We start from the raw sequence: 27,932 nt of genomic DNA, 5'->3' as shown, positions 1-27,932 counted from the left end.
TCTCCATTCAGCGGCACCTAATGAATGGAATAATTCCCCGGCAACAATCGGAAAACTTCACTCTGCTAATCTCGGTAACCGGCCCTGCGTTAGAAGCCTCTACAAGTTACGCGAAACTACCAGGAATAACCTATCAAGGCTTTGTCAGTCCGAGGATAAAGCTTCCAAAACCAACCAACGAGTAAACTGGGAAAACTGTTCTCAGTGTGTAGAGACCAACGGAGCTACCGTAAAGCATGTTATTAGAAATATTTTTCATTGATATGAAATTGATCGCTAGAAATGTTCGCCAATTTGCACTCCTTGCGTAACGCTTCCACAATGCACCACTTTGATGTGCAAACATTGTAATCTCTTGAACAACAACAAACATCTGCCACTACATCCGGGTGCCTTGGGCATTGTGATCGTTGCACCGCCAGTAACGTAGGTGGGTCACAGGACAGGCTTCAATTAAATGAAAATTGTAATTTCGCTCTAGAAACCCAATTGATTCAAACTTAGCCTAATAAAAAATCAGTTTTGGCACAATCGCGTTTGAAGAAACAGCGAACATAATGTGGCCTGCTGGGGTCCATCCGATCCCAATCATTTTTGAATTAAAAGAACTTGCGATCATCACGTAATCTAGTTGTTGATGAGGAATTTCGATTGGAGAGAGCGTACAATTAGGATTGGAAATCGTGGCAGCGAATCACAAGTAGTTGGGCTGATATAATAACAGTCGCTTGAGTAATGTGAACAACCAACACGCAACAAAATGCGCACGATCCAAATGTGTACACAGTGCATTTCATGTATAGGAGTAAGATACAGTAGGCGTGCACCCCACATGAATGGAATGTGCAAATTGCCAATGTCTAGCAACTGATAAAACGTACAAAAGTTGAACAGAGTAGGGTACAAGTCCACATGAAAGTATTTAGATATCAAATGAAAAACGTTTTGTCTGAAGATAAATGCAACGCACAGTAACGAGCAGCCTCATTATGTCTTTGAGTGGCAAATTCCCTAATCCTCCATAACTTACAAATTATTATTCTCATAACGATGCTGAAGCTGGCATTGCATACAGATTAAAATTAAAACACATAATGATTCATCCGAGTGGTTTGAACAAAAAGTGATAAAGTGTTCCGCCGAGATAAAGAAATTTGCTGATTGGTGACAAACGACGTGTCCAAACGTGGTGTAGCATTCCAACCTATGTCTGCGATCCAGCGTCTTCCAGGTCATGCAGGACTCCCTCTGCGAATTCCAACTTCTTGGACACGGCTAGTTTCGAATTCGCGCTGTCGATCATTTCTTCAATGTATGGCGCCTCTTGTGTCCCGTGAAGCAACAACTCCCAACTCTTCAACGTGCCTGGACGATGACGTAAGCATGACGCAATCGAATGAAAACTGAGGTGTTCGAATGAAAACCGTGCCATATTTTAAACCGATTGCCCTACTTTGGTATCATGCGCATCACAACGTCCACGTTTTGTCGCTTCTACCTTTTTCTAGGCCTCTGCTATGTTTGGCATATATTGTTTTTTATTGTGATGGTCAGAAATAATAACAAGATGAACTGAACCGATTGTTGATCATTTCACGAAACTGTAACATGCAGACCAGGCTACATTGCACAATGTTGACACTTCTGTAAATACCAGTTTCTCACGATTCCTCACCTGTTTGTGGGAGATCCCCTTTGAACCCAACCGCTAGCTTCCAAACTCCTCGAGGGTCTTCCCCCCACGTGTGTGTCGTCATAAAGGGCCACCTGCAACGAAGCACGTGACAGTACACGTAAGCAAGATAGCGACAAAGCTGAGTTAATTACAAGTTGGCTTAGATTAATTTATTACCGACTTTTTCATCAAAATCAGTCAGGTTCGTAAACTTACATTATTTATTGATAAAACTTTCGCCACCGTAAAGGCGGGTGCTGAAGAAGATGGTGAAAGATTTATTAATAAATTAGGACTACAGTTTCCCAACCTATTTATTTATTTACTTGTAGCCTACCTATAAATAGGCTATTTAATCGTTCGGCTGCATCCCCAGTGAAGGATCCTCGTGTAACTTTTCTTCTCAATAACATCGAGGAACCAGAACAGAGGTTGGGAGACATCAGCGTCTGTTTCATTGTCCATTGACAAACAAGTCACGTTCATTGAGTGACAATAGAAGTGATTGTTGCATGTAGTAACACCGGGAGCAATAAGAACAACCCCAGACCGCCCTTCAACTTACTTTTGGAATCCTTGCGCGCTGTCGTCATCATTTGGCCTCCGATTCAAAATCATCGACTTTGTGTCGAGCGGTGACGTCAGGTTGATTGTCACGTCACCGCGACGAGACGCCTCCAACGTGATGAAAGCCTTGAATCATGACGTAAGAAGATTAAGTATGCAAAAGAGTTTGCTTGAAAGTTAAAATAAATGGCAAAATGTTCTACAGACGTTTGAAGGTGTGTGTCTCAGAGGAGGTTCACAAGCGTTGCCCCCTTGAAGCAACTCGATTTTTTAAACAAACGAAAAGCAAGAAAAACAAATTTCCAGGAAAGTTGCACACAAATGCAAAAACGATTGCGCCCAACGTGGGGCTCGAACGCACGACCGTTGGATTAAGAGTCCAACGCTCTACCGACTGAGCTAGCCAGGCGACAACAGTGTGGCCTACAACATAAAATAAAAAACTTATTATAACGAAGCTTAAACCTGATGTTGTGTTAATTAAATATCACAAAACGTTGTTTCAACGTCTATGGTTAGTTGATAGCAGGTGATGCAATTCACGCGGCCATGTGAAGTGGTCGCATTATTCTTTGTTGTTATTGTAGCTTGGCCTGATTTGAAACAGGGTTTCTAATTCAATTAACAGAAATTGGTATTTTTGAACTATTTAAAAAAACAGTGTATTGACAAAACGATTGCGCCCAACGTGGGGCTCGAACCCACGACCGTTGGATTAAGAGTCCAACGCTCTACCGACTGAGCTAGCCGGGCGACAAAGGAGGATAACTAAAAACAAAATGAAACTATCACGAAGATGAAGTCCATGAAGTAACGTTGGTTGGAAACGATCAAACGTTGCTTCAACATCAATTAGTTGATAGGAAGCAATGCAATCTGTGAAGTGCTCGAATCTTCTCTTGTTGTGATTGCAGGTTGCCTGGTTTGAAGCAGGCTTCAAATTCCATCGGTGAAAAGTTAAATTAATGATTAAGGGAGCCATGAAGATCCAAAACACAACTATTACTTGACACAATGTTGATATTCTCCCACAAACCAGCTCAGTGGCAGGGGGGTTTCCCTTTGCAACAAGTCAAGACCCTTCTTAGGAAAAAGGCACTACGGTACTGTATATCCAAATCATACGCGGTGGTTTGTCCAAGTTCCCAGCCCTCTCAGAAAGGTTTCGGGTCCTAAAATCAACCTGGGCCTAGGTCCAAAACTTCTCCCTGGACACCCCTGTCAACGCTACTGCAGGTAGATCTGAGGATCACGCCGAAGATTTTAAAAACGGTACCGATTGTGTGTTTCTTGCATAACGCAGTGAGGATAAGTTGTGTAATAAGGTGATGACTAGGGCCATTTAAAGTCATTAAAGTCATATTTTTTTCTATGCATCAGTAAGTCGTGTAATCAAATTTAACGCAAAAACCGCATCCCTATGAGGTATATTAAAAAAGTTATGAAGTCATATAAAGTCATATTTTCCTGGTTAGGTCATATATCAGCTTTTTAAGTTATATAGTCATATTTTTGAGTTATAAAGTCATACCGTTGTATACTTTAAATAAAAAATACCAATTTAAGCGGTGAAGCAATTAAGCACTAAGAAAGTAAGGCAATTTCTGATTGAACGAAGGCAAACTGTAGGATTAGCCTACATAACACTTACAGTCACAGACCTATATTTTATGAGGTCACACATTGAGGTCAACTTAATACTCAAAATGGAAAGTTGTACGTACACCATCAAAGAGGCCCATGCTGATCTAAATGCCCTTGATTTCGGAAAAGATCCGCTTGAGCTCAAAAATTACATTAAGAAGCAATTAGACAAAAACGATGTGAAACAAATTATGGAGCTACAAAGACAAGATAATTCACCAGCGCTTTATGCAAAACTGCAGAAGTGTCAACCCACCTCAGCGTCTGTGGAGCGCTCATTTTCCTTACTAAAGTCATTTTTACATCCAAATCGTAACTTTAAAGACTCTAATATTCCACACTACATGAAACTGTACTACAACAGTGGTTTAAAATAAAAATGGATGTGTATTACTGTTATGTTGCGTATGTTTTACTCTTTAGTTCCGTGAGTGACGTTGTTCGTATGTAAAAATAAACGATTTTTACATAAAGTCATATAAAGTCATATTTTCCAAAAAATAAAGTCATATTATTGATTTTTTAAGGTCATATAAAAATGGCCCTAGTGATGACATAGTTAATCTGATCTAAAATTAAAAAGGAACCATGTCGCTAAAAGACAGTAGCGGCTTAGCAGTTGTGGAGGTTTATATCGATTTTTGTAGTTAGTGTCTTTTTTGTCCCGGACACGTTAATGACGAAAAATAAAATGATTGATAACAAACAAAATCATAACATTATGCCACTTCAGGGGCTCCCACGTGCCACTAGAAAGCTTCAAGAAAGACAGGTTGGAATGCCTGTCGTGAAACTGAAACTATATCTGTCCTGGTTCCTGGCAACTTTTGTATTGGGTATTGTAAGCCAAAATTGTGAAAACTTGCAATGTTTGGAAATAGTAGCAAAACATTGCGCCCAACGTGGGGCTCGAACCCACGACCGTTGGATTAAGAGTCCAACGCTCTACCGACTGAGCTAGCCGGGCGACAATAGAGGACATCAAATAAAAAGTTATAACAAAGCTTAAATCTGAAGTTGTGTTCATTGAACATTATAAAACGTTGTTTCAACGTCTGGTTAGTTGATAGCAAGTGATGCAATTCACGCGTCCATGTGAAGTGGTTGCATTGTTCCTTGTTGTTGTTGCAGCTTGCCTGATTTGAAACAGGGTTTCCAATTCCATCGGCGAAAATTAACAATTACTCATTAGAAGAATAAGTTAATGCAAGATTGACAAAAGTCTTTACGTTAATTCCTGTGCGACTTTCGAACGAACGCTGGTTCTGCAGTCAGCACCCTCCAGAGCACGTGGCTGTGTCTCAGTAACATACTTGATTACGTGGCAAAATATTGGGAGGAGTTGACTCGATGATTACTTGTCTCTTTGCCGCCTCCAATTTTATATTATGTTGCATCTGTGCACAGTGGACTGAATGCTGTCACAATAGACGCCATTCTTATTCTTTCACATTGAGGCCAAAAGTTTATCGCGTTTTCAATGCAAAGATGGTTTGAACGAGTCGACCAATTAAGATTGCGCGAATGACACCAACCCAGGTTGATCGGTTGAAATAAAATAACCAGGTCAGTCCAACGGTCCACCTACCTGGACATGCTCGAGGTATCGCACGTGGTTGAACAATTGATCGCACGCGTCGGTATCGATCGTTAGCTCAAGGACGCCATCTGACGGAATCGTATACGGCCGATCGATCAATCCTCCTCGACACCTGAAGCGCCCTGGAACAGAAGTCCACGTGGAAGCCATCTTGACCTGTCGTGACGTAACAATTAGATCGATGAAGTGAAAAGTAAATCATTAATTCAATGTTGCAGTGACGTAAAACAAACATCAGCCACAGATGGTACACCGGATGTTCTTTAATGACGTCATGAGCATTTTGCTCCAACGGCGATTGAAGTGAAATGTTGACAAGAATCCAAACATAAAGCTGTCGAGTCGGTACATCTCGATCACTTGTGACGCACAATTTGGTATAAACCAAGAAACATATCAAATGCCAACAAATGAACGAATAGTTTATGTTTGAATTTTAAAAACAGTAGAAATTCTTGTCATGTTTCTTGAGCGGTTTATCACAATTCGGTTATCCTCAAATTTGTAAGTAGTAGCTCCGAGGTTACCATTTTGAAAGGACCTCAGTTCAAATCTTAACATGAGCAGCAGCTCGAGTTTTGGCAGGACACTTAAAGGCATGCCTGAAGGTGGACACGAAGATTGGCTTCCTTGCCTTCCTATTTACTTAATCTTTACCGCAAGTTCAAGCATAGGTTGGCTTCTCATTCACTCCAACCGCTCTGCATAAGCCCAGGCAGACAAAGACTTGGACTATCAAAAATTTTGACACACCATCGCTAGTATGGAAGAAAGCTATTAATGGTGGTTTTGCGAGGATTGGGCGTAGTCAGGATTTAACGTGACGTAATAGAGGGGTATGGTGACAGAAATGATGTCATAAACGATAATGCTGACTCACCATCTTGGCAGCGTTGAGCACACCAAAGCCGAACAAGTGGTTGAACTTTAACCCCACACCGTTGATCTGCCATTGGTGGAGTCGATCGTGCAGTTGGTTTGGTTCAGAGGTCAACACGGTCAAGTGCTGCAAGTTCAAAGGTCATGACTACTTGTGACATCACTGCCGCATTCAATGCAACGTTATGAAGTCATGTAGCATTGTTCGATTCCTGATTAAACTATAAAAACAGCTCGATGTGCGAAGGAGCTATCGCAATCTCTTCCTCCACTAGTGTCCTATCAGAGACACGTGTGGTTACCATGAAATACACTGCAAACTGAAGAAGATTACACGCAAGCGAAACAGTTTGAATCAATCTACAACTTTTCCTAACCAGGACTGTGAATAGAACAATATTCATTGTTTGAATGTCCAAAGTGACGTCGCTTTTGCAAAGGACAAGTATGTTATCTTAGTTAGTTGATATGACGAACAATAATGAGTGAGCAACATACAGACTACAGATGCTATTGGTGAGCTGCTGAGTGGCCATTGCAGTATGAGAAACACAGTTGTAAAATCAACATTAATCTGAACAAGCTCACGATAAGCTCTTCCGAGCCCCAATTCCCCCTCTTCACCCACCTGCATGTCCCTCCAAGTCAGATTCTTGTTGGCATCGAGAGCCAACGCAAACACCCCTGCGGCTTCTGGGGCCGCCGCGGATGTCCCAGAATGACGCAACGTACACTGCCCGTACAAGTCTGTGGTGGCCTGAACAACATTATGACGTCATTAGTAAAATTATGACCCATGTTGAAAGTTCATATTGATAGTTTAGCCGAGCGAAACGTCACTTTGAAAAATAGTTTGAGACAATAACATTGCGCCCTTTCTAACTGTCAATTAAATTATAACTCACCACCCCTGATCCAGGACGGCGACCACGTCCATTGCTGAAAGTGGATGCGAGGGTTGAGGAGCAGCTCTCGTCATAAATCGCGGTTTCTCCGTCATTGATTGCTGAGTTCACCGATATCGTCCACATGGAAGCAGCATAGCCATCACAATTGCAATCGTCATTAGCCCCACCGTCCCCTGAGGCCCACACATAGATGGACCCTAACCCGTTCCTTCCCTGGACATGAAGGAAAAAGTTTCATTAAAACAAGGGAAAATATTTATCTCGTGGAATGTCTGGAGTTTTTTTCAACAAATATTGACAAAATTTACTTTTAAATTAGAAAAATCATAGAATTGTTTCGTCCATTGAGAGTTGACTAAACCCTAAAGTGGGTTTCAAACCCAAAATTTGACAATTTTTTCAAATAATTTTGACAAATTAAAACCTAAAATTGGGCCAGAAAAGTCATAGAAATGTTTTGTCTATGAAGAGATCAAAACCAACCATCAACAAAATAATCAGTAGACAACCAAAAATCTGAGATAAGGCAGAAATCCCAAATAGATCACTCTCAATACTAATGTTTGACACCGCTATATTTTAAAAAGCCTCTATGGCGCAATAATCCCCTCGTGGTTCTCACCTTGTTGACCCCATCGACGATAGCACGAAGTGTGAGGTCGCGTGGTCCGTCTACTGTTTTGCCGTCGTCTGTCGGTCCCCATGAGGCGCTAAAGAGTAGTAAAAAGATATTTAACCCGTTAAGTGCGTAATTAATTTTTCAAAACTCTTCTTACTGTGCGTATTTAATTTGATCACTCGCAGTATTTTTCGTCGCATTATTTACATGCTAGGATATTGGGGAACCCCCATGACGCAGCACAATACGCTTTTGTTCAATTTCCTTTTGTGTCTATTGCTTTACTTTTTCATCGACTATTGCGGAGAAGTCTCCGTCTGGACTATTGTTTTCTGGTGTAATCGCATTACTCTCAAGTGATTATACCTTTCACATTGTGAAATTATTCAACTAGTTGTTCATTATGAAGAAAAAAAAATACATTAGTTTACAGAACAGAATAATTTCTAAGCATTTATAGGACACTAAACAAAGTAAGTACACGTAAGTTTAGTTTGGAAATATTCAAACTGTATCATTTTCTGACGCTTGTTCTAAACATTAGCAGCAACACAAAACCGTATTGTTTTGTTGACTATATGTTACAAAATATGTTTTCGAACACAACAAAATATTTCTGAAACTGCTTGCAACATTACATCAAAATGACTTCACACTGATTGAACGCGCATGATGTGGTTCGAATTTTATACACCGGAAGGAAGTCATTTCAGAAGAAAAAACATTTAGGATGAAATCTTTTTATTCTTACAATTGTGGTTACATTGTAGGTGAGTGCAGAAGCTACCTAATATTGTAATAGAATGATTTAGGAATTAATGATTTCGGTCAGGCTGCAATCATTATTGTAGTGTAAACAATGCATCTATGTTTCTTCACACGTCATAATTGCGCCTTCCAGACAAAGCGAATAGAGGAAAGCGAAATTAAAACTGCCGTGAATAACTGCGATCACGAAAACGACAATTGTCGTCTTACGCACAGCAAGAGCGACTGTCTCGGACGACAATTGTCGTTATACGCACTTAAGAGGTTAATAGATTTTTAAATTCTTGGCTTAACGCGTACGTCATAGATGAGTAATAATGCATCCGCAAAATGTCGAGTGTTTGGCAGAGGTAGTTGGTTATTTATGGGAAACGGGTTCATCAAACCCTTCCCTTGTCTCTAATTTATTAGATAAACGTAAATAATAATAATTAATTTGAAAACCAATACTTTGTTTCGAGAGTAGTTGGCGGCATGCACTTTCACAATCTGACGTTGCAATGAGGTCATCCACCTGTATATATCGTTGATGTTCGGCTTGTAAGCCATCGATTTTGCCTCTATGACGTCAGTCATGAACGGTTGGTCGAGCATTCGTATCCCGGCAATCTTCGATTTGAACGCGACGCCCACGCCGCATATCCCGTTGTCCGCGATGGCTGACACTTCCCCGGCGCATCGCGTCCCATGGCTGCAACAAAGAGAGTGAAAGTAACGCAGGAGTTTGCTTTCCATGTACAAAGAGGGTGCGTTCCAGGGATAAATTGCAGGAAGCAGAGTTGAAACAATTACATCAGGCATGGCCACCTAAAGACATGGCCTGATTTGTCACATTTTGCAGAAATTTCCAGGTTTTTTTAACTTTGGGCGAACGTTTAAATAATTTTTTTTTTTTAATTAGATTTTTACGCTTTCTTTACTGTTTTCCCCAGATGACACAATAGGTTTTAACATCCTCACATGTTGAAAAACAAAGAAAATTTGATTTTGAAAATTTTAGTCAGACTGTTAATTTTCAATAACAGTCTGATTTTGCGTTTTTCAACTTACTTTTTCTCATTTGCTACTGCTTCCCCAAGGCAACAAAAAAGTTTTATGTCATTAGGAAACCGCAAAAAGTAAAAACATCTCAAAAAATGTCAGTCAAGCACTAGCAGTAGCTGTAATCAAAATCTGCAAAATGTGACAAATCAGGCCGTATCTCCAGGTGACCATGCATCAGGCTACAACTATAAGAGGAATTATCTATAGTGCCTACCTACGTAGCCTACAATTCCATTAAACTCTTTATTTATTGTATTTAATATTATCTAGTTGGGTTTAGACCTGAGGTTTGCTTCAGCAAGAAACTGAGGATAGCGGTAAAACTTTGTGTCAGTTTTCACTCTCTCTGCTGTGATGCGTTGAGCGCTTTTGTTTGCAAATAACGGGAACTAATTTTGGAATGTGTCGATGTACAGCATTTATAGAATTGAACATGTAACCCATTGTACATAAATATTAACAAAGCCTTGCAAATATGTTTTGCTTCCACACATCTCCCTCTATATCGATTTAGTTTCAATGGCATTATGACGTCATAGTCACTACACGTCATTAACCAAGCCAGATTTATTTTGACGTCACTTTATTACAAGTCGTATAAAATAAGGTGCAAGCGTAAACAACATCCATTTGACCTTTGACCGGTAGTTTAAAAGGTTCATTGAAATTGTGTTGAAAAAATGTGTGTTTTGAGGAGAAATGGCGATATTGATCAGTCAAGTATTTGTGATGGAATAATTGACGCGTTGCTACAAATGCAAGAAGCTAATAGGTCAGGCATCGAAATGTCAAGGTAAGACAACTAACATCACCCTCGATTATCACGTGGCTGCTGGTGGTATGTGACCACAGGATTTGATTAAGGTTTAAAATGCTTTTTGTAAATCAAAACTAATTTATTTCATTTATCGAAACACAGAATAAACTCAAATTTTATATTTCAATTTTGAAAAGTAGTATCTGTCAATCATAAACATTATTATGACGACACAACGAACAAATAACAAGAATGTGAAAATTGATTGTGACATAGGCTGTTTCCTATTGTTGCTATGTCCTCATTGATACAGCCTCCCCCGCAAAGAACGGCCTGTTTGATGATGACATAGATGTTCTAGTAATTGCAATGATGACAATACCGCGTTATAAACAAGCTGTGGTACAAAGCGGCGGTTTCATGAAGCTGTTCAATAGGACGAGATCCTGTAAACGAAAGCAAATATTTTGTCGCAGTATCGTAATCTGATCTCGTATCGACGTATATTGACTGACTGCTGATGGGAAGCGCAACGACTTACAAAAACTTTATGATTGAGTCATTAACCTCCGTGCCGCCGTCGACAATATTATGACGCGACAAACGGCTTTTGAAGAAGAGAAGCCATTGTTTGGTAGTTTCTGGAAATGATGAAGTTCTATTGGAAGGGGGTTGACCAAAGCAGGCTAAAATAATTTGCTTGGAAAAGTGTCTCGCACCACAAGTAGAGCTGAACCCAACTTGAGGTGTTTTCTGCAAGCTGATTTCAAAACATATAAACTTCACGAAAACAAAAATTATTAAAAGTAAAACTTCATCCAAGGCACTTTGCATTATTGTTTATTGACATTGATATGTGATGTCACGGCTTGACGCCTTTCATCATCAGTCGTTATCTCCGCCTGCGGCAGATTGCGCATCAACATGGCTTATTTGCTTCCAAGAGTGGCGATTTTGAGCCAACTCGCCCAGTGTCGTCAAATGGAGTCCGGTCCATGATTGAATGTTATCTTGCCATCGTTTTGGTTGTCTGCCACGTTTTCTTTTTCCTTCTACTTTGCCTTCTGTGCAAACTTTGCTGATTCCGAATTGTGATCTTTTAGTGTGGCCGAACAGTTTTAAAACTTTTGATTTTATTATTGCTGCAATTGGATATAGTTAGAAGATCTTCTATTTTTGTGTGATCAAGTAACCTTTTGTTGGTCATGCTTCTCATGATGTGATTTTGGAAGGTAGTGAGTTTTTTCATTGTTGATGATGTCCAATTTACGCATTCTAGACCGTACAGCACGACTGGTAAAACGTAGGTGTTGAAAATTTTACGCCTTCATTGCCTTTATTTGATATGATTATTTGATTAAACGCCTTTATTTGATATCTATTGCTCTAAACAACGTTTCGTGCGCCTTATCCTCAGGTGCAGCGTGAAACGTTCAACAAAAATAAGTTTGGCCAGATTCGCATTGGCTTGCTTCACTGAGATTATTGTACGAAAATAACCGAGAAAAACGCCGCTTATCATTTGCATTGAACCGATCATGCACAATATACCAATGTGAGGTATGTATTGTATATACAGTACACTATACGATAACAATAGGTGAACAATCTACTATGAATGACCTCACAATCACGTTACCATGACGTCACAGTGACAAGAGATTTAATGACGTTACAATATCACCTGTTGAACCAGTTGAGAGTGTAGCGGGGGTAGGGATAGGGGTCATTGCTGCTGAAGTCGTAGCTGGACTGGGGGCTCTGAACAAGAACAAGTTGAAATGAAGACTGCTGATAGAAAAATTATTTACCTCATTCTTATATTTAACAAACAGGAACACTTTTCGAAGAAACCACGAAACGGCATATTGCAACCATTTTGTGTTTGTTCGACGTTGCATTTACTACCCGGATGGACTTCTAAGTTCGACTAGTCTCTACGAAGACCGTCAATTTGATGTAATCTGACATTTAATTTATGTTTTCTAAAATTTGCATATGTAACAGCAAAGTCTGCTGAAATGTTAGTTCAAGGTTTTATTTTATGTTACTTCAATGTCAAAAAGAGAAAAGTAGATGACAGTACTTCAGTTCTCTCAGGTTCAAAATAATACAACAGGAAAATCGTTAGCAAGATCCATATTTTATGAGGCCTTGTTTGTTTGATGAATTGGTTCAACAATAATTACCGCGTAGGCTTGTCATGGTTTGGTACAAGTGGAAATATATACCGCAGTACTTCGGAACGAAGGTAACAATTTAAAAATCACGTCATTTGTAAGCTCAGTCCAGGGTCCAGTGGATACTTTTGAAAATTTTAGGGACCCGTTACCTGTTTCAAGGGACCCGAGAATTTGGAGAAATTACCGCGTATTCTTTGGATAGAGTAGGAGAAGGCGGGGAAAAAGGGACATGCTAACTTCAAAGTGCTCTATTTGAGCAAACAAATCAGATACCCTGGACCTATTGCGCTTTTTGAATTAAAATGCCATTTAACAACAACTGCCCAGAGTATGAAACTTAATGTATTTTTCTTTTTTAGTTTATTTACAAATATATTTTTATGATGGGTGTCCATTTTGCCCCTTAATGTTGTCAATAATTCTCGTCTGCGCGCGAATCGAACACAGCCGAATGTGAAAGATCACGTTCAACGTCATGCTTCATTGGCTTGGGTCCATGCATGGGTTCATAACTGTGACGTCATATTGTGACGCATGCCTGGGTTTGTATCGGATCGGCATCGGGCGAGGAGAGACGATGCAACTGCAGTAGAATTGTACTTTGGTTTGGGGCAGAGATTGATTCGTCTTTTAAAGTGAAAGCGCAGGCCATTTGTATGCTAAGAAAGCCCAGTGCACTCGACACCGCGTCTGCCATCGATGCAGACAGAAGCAAGACAGGCAGACATTCTTAGAGTTGTTTCAACAATTCGGAACTGGGACAGTAGTTTGCTTAACCGTCTGTAGTTTTACAACAAATTTTTATTGAATTTTTATGGTCTTGTAAAATTATGTTCGGTTTGTTCGTCAAGCAGCAAAACCAGCTTGCAGTTAACTCTGTTCACGTTAATTTAATGTTTTTGTACTTTTAAAATACGCAAATAACGTCGTAATACTTTGTGATGATCAGAACAAAGTGTTGACAATGTTTGATTTTCAAAAGTAGAAAACATTCCCACAATTCCCTGTCATCCGATCCAAATGATTGTTAGATATTGTTACAGCACAGAGCCAGGTGTTGTGAGATGGGAAGAAGCGATGCTTTTATCTGGAAGCTCTAGAGTAGACAAAACTCGAATCGCGCTAAAACTGCAACTTAGTCGTCCACTTCAATTTGCTCTTTCGTCACAGAACGTAACAAAGGTGATAATGATGCAATAATTACAGATAAGTTTGAAAAAAATATTTGTAAATCGAAAAGTTCGACAAAATTTGAAAGAGAAAGTTTGTTTTTAAAAGGCAGGCAAATTTGAGCGCAGCTTAAAATAGTCAGTATACAGTGGATAAGAAATGAGGCGTTCACAGTGGTGAGATATTCTATGAACCCCTCCAACAATCTTCTGTGTCACAAGTTTTCCCGATTTTGTTCTCTAACTTTTGGCCGGATCTCAGTCTAGGTCAGTATTTCTCAACCTTTTTTGGCCCAACGCCCCCTTCATGAACTGGCAAAATTTTACCGCCCCCCCCCCAACAAAAACGATTAGTTACGAAAAGCGAATATAAAACAATGAATACTATTGATACTACAAAAGTTCTCAATGCGAAGCAAAAAGCCAAGCAGAGCTATATAATTACATCAAATATTGGCTATTTACCAGTCTCTAAAACCCTTACAGCTTGTTTTACCCTAAAAGGGGATCATCAGAAGGTCCTTATTCAAATAGAATTATATTTCTATTAGAATAAGAACCTTTTGATGATCCGCCTTTTAGAGTGAAACAGGCTGTAAGAGTTTTAGAGACTGGTAACTATATTTGATGAAAAGCAAATATATATTTGCAAGCATGAAAACAGTATAGGCCTACTGGTAGTCAGTGTGAACGTTGGCTTGGTGAGAAAGTGCCAGTTTCTTCACATCCGGTGTAAAGCCAGTGAGAAACATTCGAAGATCACCTCCTATGGATCAAGTCAAGTAGGTTTCGCTGTTTAGTATGTCGCAGAACAACACAGCTGAATTCCTTTTCCACCAAATGCTACCACGAAGATACCATTTCTTTGACGAAATCGTTACGCTGGGCGGTAGATGGGTTAAACTAGAATGCCCATTAATAATCAAAATGCCCCCCCCCCCCCCCCTTAAGCCGAGATAATCGTACCGCCCCCGTTGAGAACCACTGGTCTAGGTCTACGACCAGGTGTCTAGAAGCCTCACGGAAGACAAAATGTATTGCTGGAAATATGGAAAGAATCGGGGAATTATTCGGGCACCTAGTGAATGGAATAATTCCCTGGCAACAACACTTCAACAATCGGAAAACTTCACTCTGCCAATCTCGGTAACCGGCCCTGCGTCAAGAGCCTTTACAAGTATGCGAAACTACCAGGAATAACCTATCAAGGCTTTGTCAGTCCGAGGATAAAGATTCAAAACCAAACTAACCAACCAATTGTGTTATGACTTAAACATGACCGCTGATGATGATTATAATGATAAAAACACCACAAACAGATAAGACAACAACTAATTGGGATTAAATAACGTTATTTAAACATTGTTGTCTACTGTTTTGATATCAATTATTGTTATCTGTTTATGGTGACGCAACGTTAATTTTCTCCCAAAGTCATGCAACCATAAAAATATTGATAAACACGAAAAAGAAAACTAATCTATAGGATTTCACCATCTCAAATCAACATTGTGTGACGCAACAATATGAAGAAGATGACCAACGCAGACGACGCTTTACTACCACCTGGTGATTCCAAGAATGTTACGTCAAAGTTCCTTCCAGGGAATGCAACACTGGCACTTCATTTTCCACAAATAGCGTTGTAGCGATGTTTATATATCATTTCAACTTTAAATGTTTATTTTCCCGCCAAAAAAATGTCCTTTTTACATTGAATCAACGTCTGCAGATTGCCTAGTTTGTGATGTCTAATGAAATAGCAACATCATCATTTGTGTACATAGGTGTACGGGAAGCATGTTTTTTGGGGGTGCGAAAGAATTCTTGCCCAAACCAAATATAATCAACTGCGCCTATACAAAAGTGCACATGTAAAAAAAAGTAATAATATAGCCTTCAAGAAAAAAGCAGCATAAGGCATCAACTGACAAGACTTCCACAAAGCCACTGGTATGATGAGTATACAGTACAACAAATTCATCAAAAGACAATGAAGGGAGTAATTGACATTTTGACGCTACACTAAAGAACCAGTAGAATGCGGTACTACCGATACATGGCTCTAAAACTGCAAAGCTAAACTAAAAAGTATTGATTAGTACATTAAATACTGTGGTAGACTGGTGGTATGCACAAATTTAATTTGTTTTGCCCACTTCGTTATCCAAATATATCTTCAATGCGATTGACATCCACTTTATTTGTTGTTGGTTTTTCCAAGTGCAACAAAGTTAAGTTTGACAGTCGTGTTTTCCCCTTTGTTGATCTCAGATATATCTTCAGTCGTCGTAATCCGGATAAAGACGTCTCAGCTGAGCAGCTGAGACGTCTGAGCTGAGCAGGTGAGACAGCTGAGCAGACCCTGGATGACGAGACTGTAGAGTGGCTGATGACATCATGCCCAAACATATAGTCCCGAAGAACAGCTCATACGACGAAGAAGAAGAAGAAGAAGCTGAGCATGAAGTTGCAGGAACTGTTGCTAGAATTTTTGCAGCTTTTGCAAAGTGGGGCATAGTTTTATCTAATCAATTTGAAATTAGGATTTTTGTACATTGTACAGCAGTTTTGATTTCTTTGTTGCGAATGAGTTGGTGAAAAAGTTGATATTCCGATTTCCGATTCCAGGAAATCCTGTTTCACGGTGTAGAATTCAGATATCAACTTCAAGCTTTGTTGGTTGGCATTATTTGTATCTTCCGAAAATTCTTTTTGAAGTGTAAGGAGGGTAGATACTAGATATGTATGAAACCTTGCCCAAATATAAAATTTTGCCCAAATTCTCGACAGATTGGGGGTGCGATTGCACCCCCTGCACCCCCGGCTCGTACATCTATGTTTGTGTAAGTGTGGCGAGCCATGGCCATGGAATGCTAATGCAGATATCGTGTACGGAATTCCAGACTGGGAACAGACAACATAGATGACGAGAAACATCTTTATTCGCGCTGTGTATACATGATAAGAGCCAATTTACCATAGAATGAATCTCATAAGTCTTTCAGCTTATCGTTCATTAGTTTTCATTTTTTAAATGTCAGTTGTAGTATAGTTTTGTTTTGGCCAAAGTCGTTCATGGAATGCGAAGAATACCATTGTAGAACATTAAAGTCAAACCAAACAAGTTTTTTGTTAATTTTTTGTCATCAGACGTTTGTATTACGTATGTCCCACTAACTTCATACCTGCTGCTCATACCAACTGGTCTGGAACAGCTTTGATGTCGTGTTGTTTGCGTTTCGCCGTTGTATTTATTTAGACGTCAACTACCTGTTTTATATTTAGGTATTATCTAATAATTTAATGTGGTGCTTATAAATAGAGAGCCATGCGCCGAGGACATTACATCTCGCCACACTCTGGACATCATGACTGAGAAAAGAACTCGCTTCGCATCCTGCGTTATCAGTTTCGCATTTGTCGCGACCTTTATGACGTCACAATCAGCGATGGGGATTATTCCAAATGTAGCGGACCCATTTGAACACGTACGATCAAGTACGTCACGAGTTCTTGTAAAAGTCAAAGGTCGTGACCTTAGAAGACACTTAACAACTTATGAAGGAATAGACGGTGATCCAACGTCACAATTAGAATTTGGATTCCCGCCATCACACCGCAGACGACATCGAAATGGTGAGTTTAGCATCAACGTCACGCTGTAGCTAATAGGGCTGTTAGAATCTAAATGTTTTCAACTCATTTCATTTTATTTTGACATTTTTTGTCAGTAAGTTGGCAACCTCTGCGATAGAACTAATTACTGGCACATGTGGTGGGATGGCGCAGCGGATAAGGCGCTCGCTTTCCAATCATGCAATCCTGGTTCAACTCCCGGCTTAAGCTGGTTGTTGAAAATCCCCGCTCACCTCTACCCAGGGTGTAATAAACTGGGTGGGAGCAGTTGCTGAAGGAAAGGCGGCCGAGAGAAAAGAACTGGCCACCCTACTCTCGTTAGTGCCGACAGCTTAATATAAAGAGAACTTTATCTTCTCATCCCCCGATACATGGATTCAAGTATGGGACTCACTTTTACCTTTAGTTTATGTATAGAGCATATAGTGACAAAAAATTCTTACACAATACCTTCAGGTTTGAAAAACTAAATTTAAAAGAATATGTAAACTCATCTGTTAAAACATATTAATATCTTCAGCAGACGCTTGTAGTTAGTCAGTACATGGAGTGATTGTGACATTAAATAATAATTAAGTACAAGTCAATTTGATCTGTTCTACAGCAAGACGAGGAAAGATTCAGATTTGTGCAAAGAAACTGTTGACAAAGCGAAGACAAATTTTCAAAGCATGATTGTGGATATGCTACTGGTGGTTTGGTAACAGACCAACAGCTATGACAGAACTTATGTTTTTAAATCTTTGCTTTTCTCTGCTTTGTTTAGTATATCATCCTTGCAATGTTGAATAATGGAGATGATGGTGGGAATAATGATTGTAGGGCGTGAAGCCGCATTCTCAGAAAAGTGATTCCCAAAAGATATTTCTAAGTTTTTGTTATGTCGCATCCAAGCTTCCGCCCGTGGTTGAGATTTAGACAAAGTGGACGGAAGGCAAGGAAGCCAATCTTCGTGTCCACCTTTAGGCCTGACATTAAGTGCCTTGACACACTCGGCCAAAGGCCAAAGCCCAAAACTACGCCTGGACTTCCCTGCCAACGCCACAGCCACTCAGCTATGAGAGTGATACTTATTTAAATCTTCAAGTCCTGCACTTGTGTTGTAGTTCAATGTGTTTCTTTAAATTTCAGATCGTTTGGAACTTACGGACACTTCATCATCTCAAGATCAACAACAAAGAATAAAGAAAGTTACGATACGTCATCCTTGGGATGACGTCTACATGACGTCAGGTGTGCATCACAGCGTGAGAGCGTGTCAATACACACCGTCGTCGCGGAGAAATATGAAATGTGTAAACTCGCCATACTTGTATTTGGAAACATGGAACGCTACGGAGGAATGCTCACGGATAAGACTAAACGTGCGTCGTAAATCAAAACGAGCTGCGCAAGTGGCTTACGCTTACGTCGCTGACACAACGTGGGAATTGGTTTTACGCACACAAGCGACGTTACTGACGAATGCGCTTGCTGACGCCACCAAGCGGGCGTGGCAAGAAAGCGTCAACGTTTTGTTAGCAAAACAAATAAAAAAGCTCGGTAGAAGAAAGCGAAAGCGAAGGAAGCGTCGACATTACCGCCACCGCCGATGCGTCGCCGATCCAATCGCTATCAAAGAACGCCTCATCAACAGCATCACAATTACCGCGCTTCGGAAAGAGGTTCGGAGATCACTGAAACGTAACACGCGCTGCGTTATCGCGGGAAGTGATCACCCGACAAACTATGATGTCATAACTGCTGTCCCATGGAAGCAGATGTCATCAAACGTGAAGTCATCACTAATGTGTCACGTGGGTTACATCGTGCGGAAGCGGTTACGTAACGCCCTGCTCGGTTTGGCCGAGACGCAATGCGTGCGTCAGAGCAAATGGGGGAAGATGGTGGAGAAAAGGAGAAAAAACCTCCTAGACCGGTATCTGGGACTCGCTTGGCTCCGGAGGAAAACTGAGGTGGATTCCTGGCTTATTGCTATTGTCCAATCTAGCTTGGAATCGGAAACTAGCGCGTTCTGCATCGATCGTGTCACTTGAGGTCGCCTTCTCCAGGCCAACCCAGCACCATGCTGAGAAGTCTCCGAGGCCGTGTCCTTGAAATTCACCCGAGAAAGTGATGACGTCATGTCAGAACGATGGTCCTCCCTTGTTAGAAGTTTATTCCAATTTTATCCAAACTTTGAAAACGATCATGAAACGACGTTTTAGAAAGAAAATGGCGGCTTTTAAGTCACGTGACCAAATAAAACGTCATTCTGACAAATTTTGATTTCAAAACCAAAACTTTGGTCAATGTTGTTTAAAGGGAATGATTGAAGATTTGTGTATCCAAAAAAATTACTGTTGTAGGCCTATAATTACTGTACGTATTTTATAATTTCACAAGTGTAGACACAAACGATCCGTTTCAGCCTGATGCTGCGGGTTCGCTGTGTGCGACAACGCTTTTTCATAAGCTTTTGATACACAGTTCCCAAGTCATGACCAGATCGTTTCTCCGCACTTGTGGAATAAGTTACAATCATGCTGCTAGAAGCGAAACTCATCAAATGTTTTATTATTATTCTTAATAATATCACTGCGTAAAAGTGCGTAATAAAGTTGAAAAGCAATTTATTTATCAAACCTCAATTTCGTTTAAAATTGCAATATTGTAATCTGAATGACGCGCTGTCACTGTACGTCAAGTTGTTCATCTGGGCGTTTGATGAAGCACAAGACAATGACGCTTCTGCTATCATTGTGAAGCCATCGTCATAGATGACGCATTAAAAATAAGATTATTTCTGCATTTTCAAAACATCTGCAGTGGAAACAAGTCGATTGTTTGCCGGCAAAGATTCTGGCAGCGCGGTGTATCGATCGCTTGGAAGGAGTCAATGACATCACAATAACAACAGCGGAAAGGAACATTATTGGTTAAAGACCATTGTGTAGTTGGAACAAAAATAAATCATCTTCGTTGATCTAAGAAAGCCGCGAGATTATATTGTACATTGTTACACTGAAATTCAATGCCTCATTGCTGAGTGCTTAGCAGAAACGAAATTCAATGTCTTTTTTATAAAGTCTTAGGCATGACACGGCAGGTTATCGAACTCACGACTACCGACTCTAGGAAGACACTCCATCTACTGCATCAGTGAGTTGACCCAGTAAGGTCTCATTTAAGTGATCATCCTTTGAAGAGTAACCAATTACCTCAACGATACTTCGAAGAGACGGTACAAATTTTACTTCCCAGTTTTGATTGGGAACCACACATGCATTATTCTCTACATGTTCGCGTCAGCAATGAAAAATAAAATTGAATTGAATTGATTTATTGTTTCTCTTTCCAGTTGTATACGCCCCAACATAATTGAAATTGTTTATGATTGTGACGTCAAAATTACTTTGCTTTTTACCGTGATGTATTGTGTGACTTCTCAAATTCTCTTACGTCTTGTGAAGATGCTTGTTACGATAGACATGAAAGTGAAACGTTAGAAAACAATAGACTGGTAGTTTGCAACTTGCTGTTTAATTTTTTGTGACTTGAAAAGCACCTTCAGCGTTACATAGCTTCCAGTGCTGTCAAACAACAGCAGTGTGCTTTCAAAGGATATGGCGTGAATGTTTGGTCAGAAAAATCAATATCGGGAGTGGGCAACAAGAAAAGGTTGAGCTGATTTTTCAGTTAATTTTTTATTTCCACCTTGAGTAACTTTACGAGGTTTTTGAAACGAGTTCCTCTTTCTCAGTTTTACTTACGTAATTGTCTCTGAGGTCCGGATGTAGGTAATCTATCCCATCATCCATAATGGCCACTGTAACCCCTTTCCCAGTGTACCCCATGTCCCAGGCTGCCTGGACGTTCAAGTCTAGTCCAGGTGTCCCACCAGCTTGTCCAGTGTTGTTCTGGAAGTAATTATCGTAATGAGCCAGAGAGAGCAACAAATTTTGAAGAAACTAAGGCTGGGAAGATCCTTATCTGTGACTTACGTTTCATTTACCATTTCAATATGCTTCTTTAGAACGGAGCATGCTACTGCTCATAACTTCGAAGATGCATATTGACATGATATGCGAAACATTTGTGACACAACAATTGTCTATGTTGGTGTTTTCATTTTGAATGTGACATTCCATGAAGAATGTAACAACTACACTTCAATGATGATTCAACTTGCAGAGAAACTGTTAATTCTGTCATAGTTAGGCTACCATGCTTTATTATTTCCATATTTTTATTTTTATTAACCACAAAGTATTTCAGCTTCTTTAACTTTTCACTTTAACTTTCTACTTAAGCAACATACAAAATTTTATTTTTAAGCTAATAATCGAGAGTACAGTAAGGCAAAAACGCACCAGATACCACTGGAAGGAATACAGTGGGTCCAATCCAAGATAGCTTTTCTTTTTGTATCCCCTTTTCAGTCTGTTATACCCCTCCAATTGCTGGACTTTTAAAACCTTTTCAGAAAAAGTGTAGAGTTTATAGTTCAACTTGATTTCTGTATTTGATCTAAAATAATTTAAATTAGAACAATCTAAATCTTCATCAAATAAGCTATTATGAAATCATAACATTGCATCACCGTTGTTTCGCTGTTAGAATTTAGTCTAAATGCAATAGTGATTCTATCACGACAATGTTGGGACGCTCATTGCGTGTTGTGTAGGGTTAAACTACAGGCTACATACAACTCAACATTGCCATGCTGTAGCAGGTTTCAACCACGTAGATGAGATAATGAGATTAGCTCAGATATATTGCATGCGCTATGCCAAAGTTTATAACAATCATTTCAGGGCTTTCGCCTAAGCGCATATATGGCTCATCGCAAGGACGCAAGCTGTAGCCTAATTAGTTTTTTTGTACCGGGCCAAATTGGGTCTAATAAAGGGGTCGGCTTATTAACCGTGGGATTAATAAGCAAGGGCTACTGTATATTAATAAATATGATTTCTAAAGTTTTTGAACAATGGAGTTTCGAAATATACAAGAACAATTGTGAAACAAACAAAACTATTACATAACAATACATTGTGTAACTACAATAACTGTCATAACAATAGCAAAAGCATACACAGACAAAACGAATGATCAAGAAAAGATAGAAATACCAAAATGTAGCATCTCGATCTCACCTTGGGAGAAGATCGGAGTCGCCACAAATGATGAGGACTCGGGGATATCGACGCCGAATCTACTCCCCTGTGACGGAAGTGGTACAACCTCTCATCGCCGACGACCTGAAATGTTGCTGGTGAACCAGAGGTGTGTAGTATGGGCTCGTGCGTACTTCAAATTTTGTCATCTTTAGACATGTCTTTAAGTGTCGTGCCAGCACACACCGACCCGCCCTAGATGGGGGTCGAACTAATGTCTTGCGAACATCAATCAAATGCCTCATTGATGAAGGTTTTGAATTAAGATCACGAGCATAAAGTGAACATCTCTATGTGCAACTGCAGCATCTTTTGAGAAAACGAATTCCTATGTAGAAGGTTCGGCTCATTATCAGAAGCTTAATTACAGCGTCCGTCATTGTTTGCCGTGAAGCTTTTATGACGACAACAGACTTGCTTCTAGAATTCATTTAAACGTAATGCGCGCTAAAAATAAGCTGCCATGACGAACGTAAAAGCTTTTTGTGAGAAGGTATTTTCTATATCAGTGACATCAGAAGACGTCCTTTTCGATTAAGATTAATTAAAATGACAAACGACAGCCCATTCTCATTCATTACGGAGAGAGTCTCATTATAGCAACTATACAGCAGATCATGATACTCTGAGCGAAGACAGCGAGTGAACACTGTCCTAAAGGTGTGCTTAAATTATCATACGACACCCTCAAAGGGGATTAGAGCCTTTATATATAGGTTGGAAATATTTGGCGTTGTATAATGGAGTAGAAAAGCCACTGACGTCATTTGGTATTTGAACAGCCCCTTTGCCCAACAAGAATCAACTTATATCGATAGTTGAATGTGTAAAGTGTTCTCAGTGGCAAATAGCTGTTCAATAATTGGAATTGTGCTTACAACCGAATAAAACTCTTTCAACAATGTTCATCATCGAAAATAAGGCTGTACACAATCCTTTGGCATTTTCGGTCACATAATGCGATAAAAGAACATTGGAAACCTCGCAACCTTCGAGAAAGTAATAAACAGACCAAGATCTTCATGGATTTCAAAAATTGATGCATTCAACATTTTCAAATACTTTAACCATAATTTCAGAACTTGACAAAGAAAACCTAAAAAATCTCAAATCTGAGTTTCATAATTGGCATCATAAATATTCAATGAAGAATTACGCAACCGTAAACAATTCTAAGCCGTAAAGAATTCTAAATAGCGATGTAGATCAATCACATATTTAAATATTTTGTTCATTTATCAACAAGACATTTTCACAAATACAGTAATGTATACTGCATCGGCCTGTCAAAGAAAGATTAATATCATTTGAATGCTGCCATCAAGACACAAATGATAAATAACGATTTTGAACAAATGATTTTATTTTATTCTTTTGGTTTGTTAGTTTTGAATCTTTATCCTTCGACTGACAAAGACTTGATTGGTTATTCCTGTAAGTTTTGCTTACTTGAGGCTTATGATCCTGGGTACCTGGTCCTGGGTACTGGCATAAAACTGCAACCAGTGAGGAGACATCGCTGAGTATGTGGTGCTTTGGGGAATGTTGATTTATTCCTTAATTCTCATGACTCTCAGATCTGCTCTGGCCCAGAACAGGAGAACCTGTCAGGTAGTACCAAGTAGGCTTATAGGTTAAATACCCGGAGAAGGCTTGGCTCTTGTCGGTGCGATGTGTAGGCGTACTGCAACATACACGCCCCAACATACTCAAACCAAGTCCGGAGCACTGGGTTAAAATGCTCCCGTGCTTCCGGGAAAGGTTCACCAGAAGCTAAGACAAGGAAAGTTTGATATAAAACCTACAACTCAGGAACATCACTGTCCTCATCTCAGCATGCTGTCAGGGCAGGCGAACCTTGTGTTTACAGGGTGAGGTCAGGATTTTGCACATTGCACCTCACCTTAAAGCTCAATAGCGCAGACTCAATTCAATTCACATTTTAGCCTTGCCGAAAGTCCTGTAGCAATGGGAAAGGGATGAAGTAGGCAGGTAAAAGATGTCACTGGAAGCCTCAGTCTCAATCCTGCATGCAAGCGGTTCAGAAAGATAGAAATTCGTGGAGGCTGACTGTGCATGAGACCGTCTCCAAGTATGAGGAAATGCGTACACCCAACCAAGAGAAAAAGCGTCGCAATAGACAAAACTATCGGAATTTTCCATCATCACTGGTGACAGACTTTACATGTTATCGTTGCGGTCACACCTGCCACTCACGCATTGGACTTTTTAGCCACAAGAGGGCTTGCAAAGGACGTGATTTTTAAAGTGTTATCTTCGTTCCAAAGTACTGTCATATATATACTGTAAAGGCGTATGACACAGACTCGGTTGCCGAGATTGAAAGAGTGAAGTTTCCGATTGTTGAAATGTTGTTGCCAGGGAATCATTCCATTCACTAGATACCGCTGAATGAAGAGCAGTCCTGAAATGCTTTCTTCAAGCGCACTCCCAGAGAGTTAAACCAGCGCCTCGTGATCTTGAGTCAGGCGCTTAACCACTGACCGAACGGGGCAACCTGAGCAAAAGGTGACCGCCAAACATATGCTATTTCTGCCCGCATTGACGATTCCGGGGTATCGGTGACGTCACAAACAGCCATAAACAACGCTATCGATCTTTTGGTAATCCGACAATAAAGGAATGGAATACGTGACTTTGAGGATGGAACCAGCCCGCGATGCAAATGATCATTATGACCACTTCGAATATAACCTCGACAGAAAGATCGATACAATTTCACAGAAAAATTGTGGCAATCAAAATCTGGAATTCCCATTCAGCATGACTGCTTCCATCCAGAATAAAAACTATGAGAATTTGCAAGTTACAACTTTCCAGCTCTGCCAAAAGCAAGTGCAGAAGCAATTTTTTTCCCAGCATGCAAGTAGTATTTCTTTTTCCAACAAACACATAATATACAGTATATCAACTCACGTTTAAGGCAATGCAAAAAAACGACTGATTTTGAATTGACAGTGCTTTGGGAGTTTGCTTAGAGTAAATGGCGTAAAACGACCAATGATTTGATAACATCTTCTCCACAACAGCTCACACGTCAACGCCTGCCTTCCAGGCGCCCTTACTCTGTAGGCTTACACATTGTAGAGCTCCATGAAGGTCACTTCGACCTCATGCAGTCATAAGCAAAAAGAAGGAGATCTGCTTTCAGTAAATGGCATAAAACCGTCCTTAAAAATGGCGTTTAAAATGGTCTTTAAAGGTGATATAATAGTGAGGTCATCATAAGCTTTGTGAGAAAGATGTCTTGTGATGTCACAATCACGAAAAGCTTCAATCATCTATTATTCATGAACCTGAAAGCAAATAACCTAGCGGAGAGTCAGTGGCGTTGACGAGAATATGGCAGACCGTTAACATTTGACGGTTGTTCGGATGTAATCACCATGATGACGTCATAGCTGCTGTTCTCTAACTAAACCAAAAATCTACAAGCAGTTATCATCGATTGTCTTGAGTCGCGTGGAATATAGCGACGAAATATATGTTTAGCTACATGCTGCTTTGCATCAAATTTCATTATTTTCTATTTGCAGAAATCCATGAAGAAATCAATATTTGATTTGGCGTCTGTTTGTCCAAGGGGGTTGGATGTCGAGGTTGTTGTCATCATAGCCACAGGCTTTATTTGAAAACAATAATTTTATGTTTTTGATAACAATCGCTACTTATTTCATCAACAAGATACATTGTGAGGTCACTGGCCGATCCACATCAGCAATCCCAACAAAGCAATCTTTGTTTAGTTGCTTCTGCTGTGAACATGTCGACCATGGAACAATTATTATTGTTACATCACAGCAGTGGCATTGAACGAGTGCTCTTTCTGTGAGACGTGTAGCTAAGCTCTCTCAACAAGGCAGGTCAAAATGAACATCTTTCTTAGCGACACAAAATTTAGTTTTTTTTTACTTAAACTTCATCGTTTTCATTTACTGAAAAAAAAATTGTTCTCTTGATTTCGTTTCTTATTTTCGTGTTTCTTATTTTCGATTTCGTTTCTTCTATTATATGTAATTATTTTCGTCAATTCTTAAAAAAACAAATTCGTTTCAACTAAAATAAAATTCGTTTAAAATTTATTTTTTGAAAAAATAGAACTACACAGAGATTTTCTAAAAACGTATTCCGCTGAATTCAAGTGAAACACGTGAATCGTGACGTCATGAATTCACGTAAGCGAATAAGAATAGCGCGATGCAAACCACTTTCATTTTGTCGTGGCTTAGGGGTGGACAAAGGAGCACGCCGGGTGTCAAAAGTTACTCATGTGGTCGAAGATTCTAACATCTTGAAGTCCTTTCAGACCAGTAAATGTTTAGTTTTCAATGGTTTATCTTTGAGGATAGTTCATCCTTGATAAATAGTTTACTACTGACGGATGGTTCATTCTTGACGATTGAAGTCTCTTTCAAAGATGGCTTTAAGGGCATCAAAGTCTCGAAATTAAATTCATCAATTAAAAGAGAGGCGATGTCATACATTTAAAGATGTCTTTGCGGAGACTGTGCTGTTACACATCCACAATCATGATGGGAAACGACAATGACACAGCAACGTACTGTTTAAATGAGAGAGTGCAGACTCGATGACCTCCTACGCCATTTTAGGGCTACGATCTTTCGCACTCTATCATTGGATGCACACTGCACGTTTTTGTCTTATGTACGTTTTGTTTCGCATCCAAACAAAAATAAATGACCATCCATTCGACCATTCGAAGTCTTCAAACAGCTAAAAATGGTCATATTTACATTGATCTGACATCCGCAAACGTTAAAACAGTGTAAAAAGAACCAAGTTTGCGAGCTAAGTAAAAATACTCAAGTGCAGTAAACGTTGCAGTCTTAGAAGAACTACACACGTCAGTGACGTCACATAGGTCGCAGCCATCGTTTATAGAAAAATACTTTGGTTCAATTTATGATATCACAATCACTTACCGTGCCTCTGTTTTCGAAGCCGTGCCTCTTGGCCAGCCACTCAGCATGGTCTCGATTCGAACCCGTAACCTCTTGCTCCGACCTCATAGTTATGAGGAAATCATTTGTGTAGATGCGCGGATGAGAGGAAGCAGAGACGAAACCCAAACGGACATGGCTTCGATCCCTGCTCCAAGCGACCTCACTCCAAGGATCAAACACAAGAAACAATGAAAGGAAAAGTTTAAAGATTTCAATCTTAAATTTGAAGCATTCTTTCGCCATTCAACCCAAAACTTTCACTACTCTTTCAGCAGAGTGGCTTTTCTTTCACTTTTTCTCCTAAACTTTACAAGTTAAATAATTATTGTAAAATCTCAC

The 27,932-nt window shown here is 39.8% G+C and overlaps 2 protein-coding genes and 3 non-coding genes across 5 annotated transcripts; 1 reads left to right on the top strand and 4 right to left on the bottom strand.

Annotated features, from left to right (window-relative positions):
* Positions 1 to 221: 221 nt before the first annotated feature.
* On the bottom strand, positions 222 to 27,932 carry LOC145774238 (neuroendocrine convertase 2-like). The gene is made up of 14 exons (XM_082585422.1): positions 27,573 to 27,932; positions 22,588 to 22,692; positions 21,805 to 21,909; positions 21,205 to 21,351; positions 12,146 to 12,222; positions 9,175 to 9,351; positions 7,896 to 7,983; positions 7,271 to 7,486; positions 6,994 to 7,122; positions 6,367 to 6,492; positions 5,475 to 5,642; positions 2,241 to 2,368; positions 1,676 to 1,767; positions 222 to 1,365 (listed from the first exon to the last, which is right to left on the bottom strand). The coding sequence occupies exons 1-14, from the start codon at positions 27,834 to 27,836 to the stop codon at positions 1,205 to 1,207; spliced, it is 1,983 nt and encodes a 660-aa protein (XP_082441548.1). The 5' UTR covers positions 27,837 to 27,932; the 3' UTR covers positions 222 to 1,204.
* On the bottom strand, positions 2,579 to 2,651 carry Trnak-cuu (transfer RNA lysine (anticodon CUU)). Its single transcript has one exon. It is a non-coding gene; the product is annotated as a tRNA-Lys (tRNA).
* On the bottom strand, positions 2,923 to 2,995 carry Trnak-cuu (transfer RNA lysine (anticodon CUU)). The gene has a single exon. It is a non-coding gene; the product is annotated as a tRNA-Lys (tRNA).
* On the bottom strand, positions 4,781 to 4,853 carry Trnak-cuu (transfer RNA lysine (anticodon CUU)). The gene has a single exon. It is a non-coding gene; the product is annotated as a tRNA-Lys (tRNA).
* LOC145774441 (uncharacterized) lies at positions 17,266 to 20,856 on the top strand. Its single transcript, XM_082585692.1, has 2 exons — positions 17,266 to 17,452; positions 18,584 to 20,856. The coding sequence occupies exons 1-2, from the start codon at positions 17,266 to 17,268 to the stop codon at positions 19,486 to 19,488; spliced, it is 1,092 nt and encodes a 363-aa protein (XP_082441818.1). The 3' UTR covers positions 19,489 to 20,856.

This window comes from Aplidium turbinatum, chromosome 7 (genome assembly GCF_918807975.1).
Source record: "Aplidium turbinatum chromosome 7, kaAplTurb1.1, whole genome shotgun sequence".
Classification (NCBI taxonomy): domain Eukaryota; kingdom Metazoa; phylum Chordata; class Ascidiacea; order Aplousobranchia; family Polyclinidae; genus Aplidium; species Aplidium turbinatum.
This window is presented reverse-complemented; position numbering and strand designations above follow the sequence as displayed.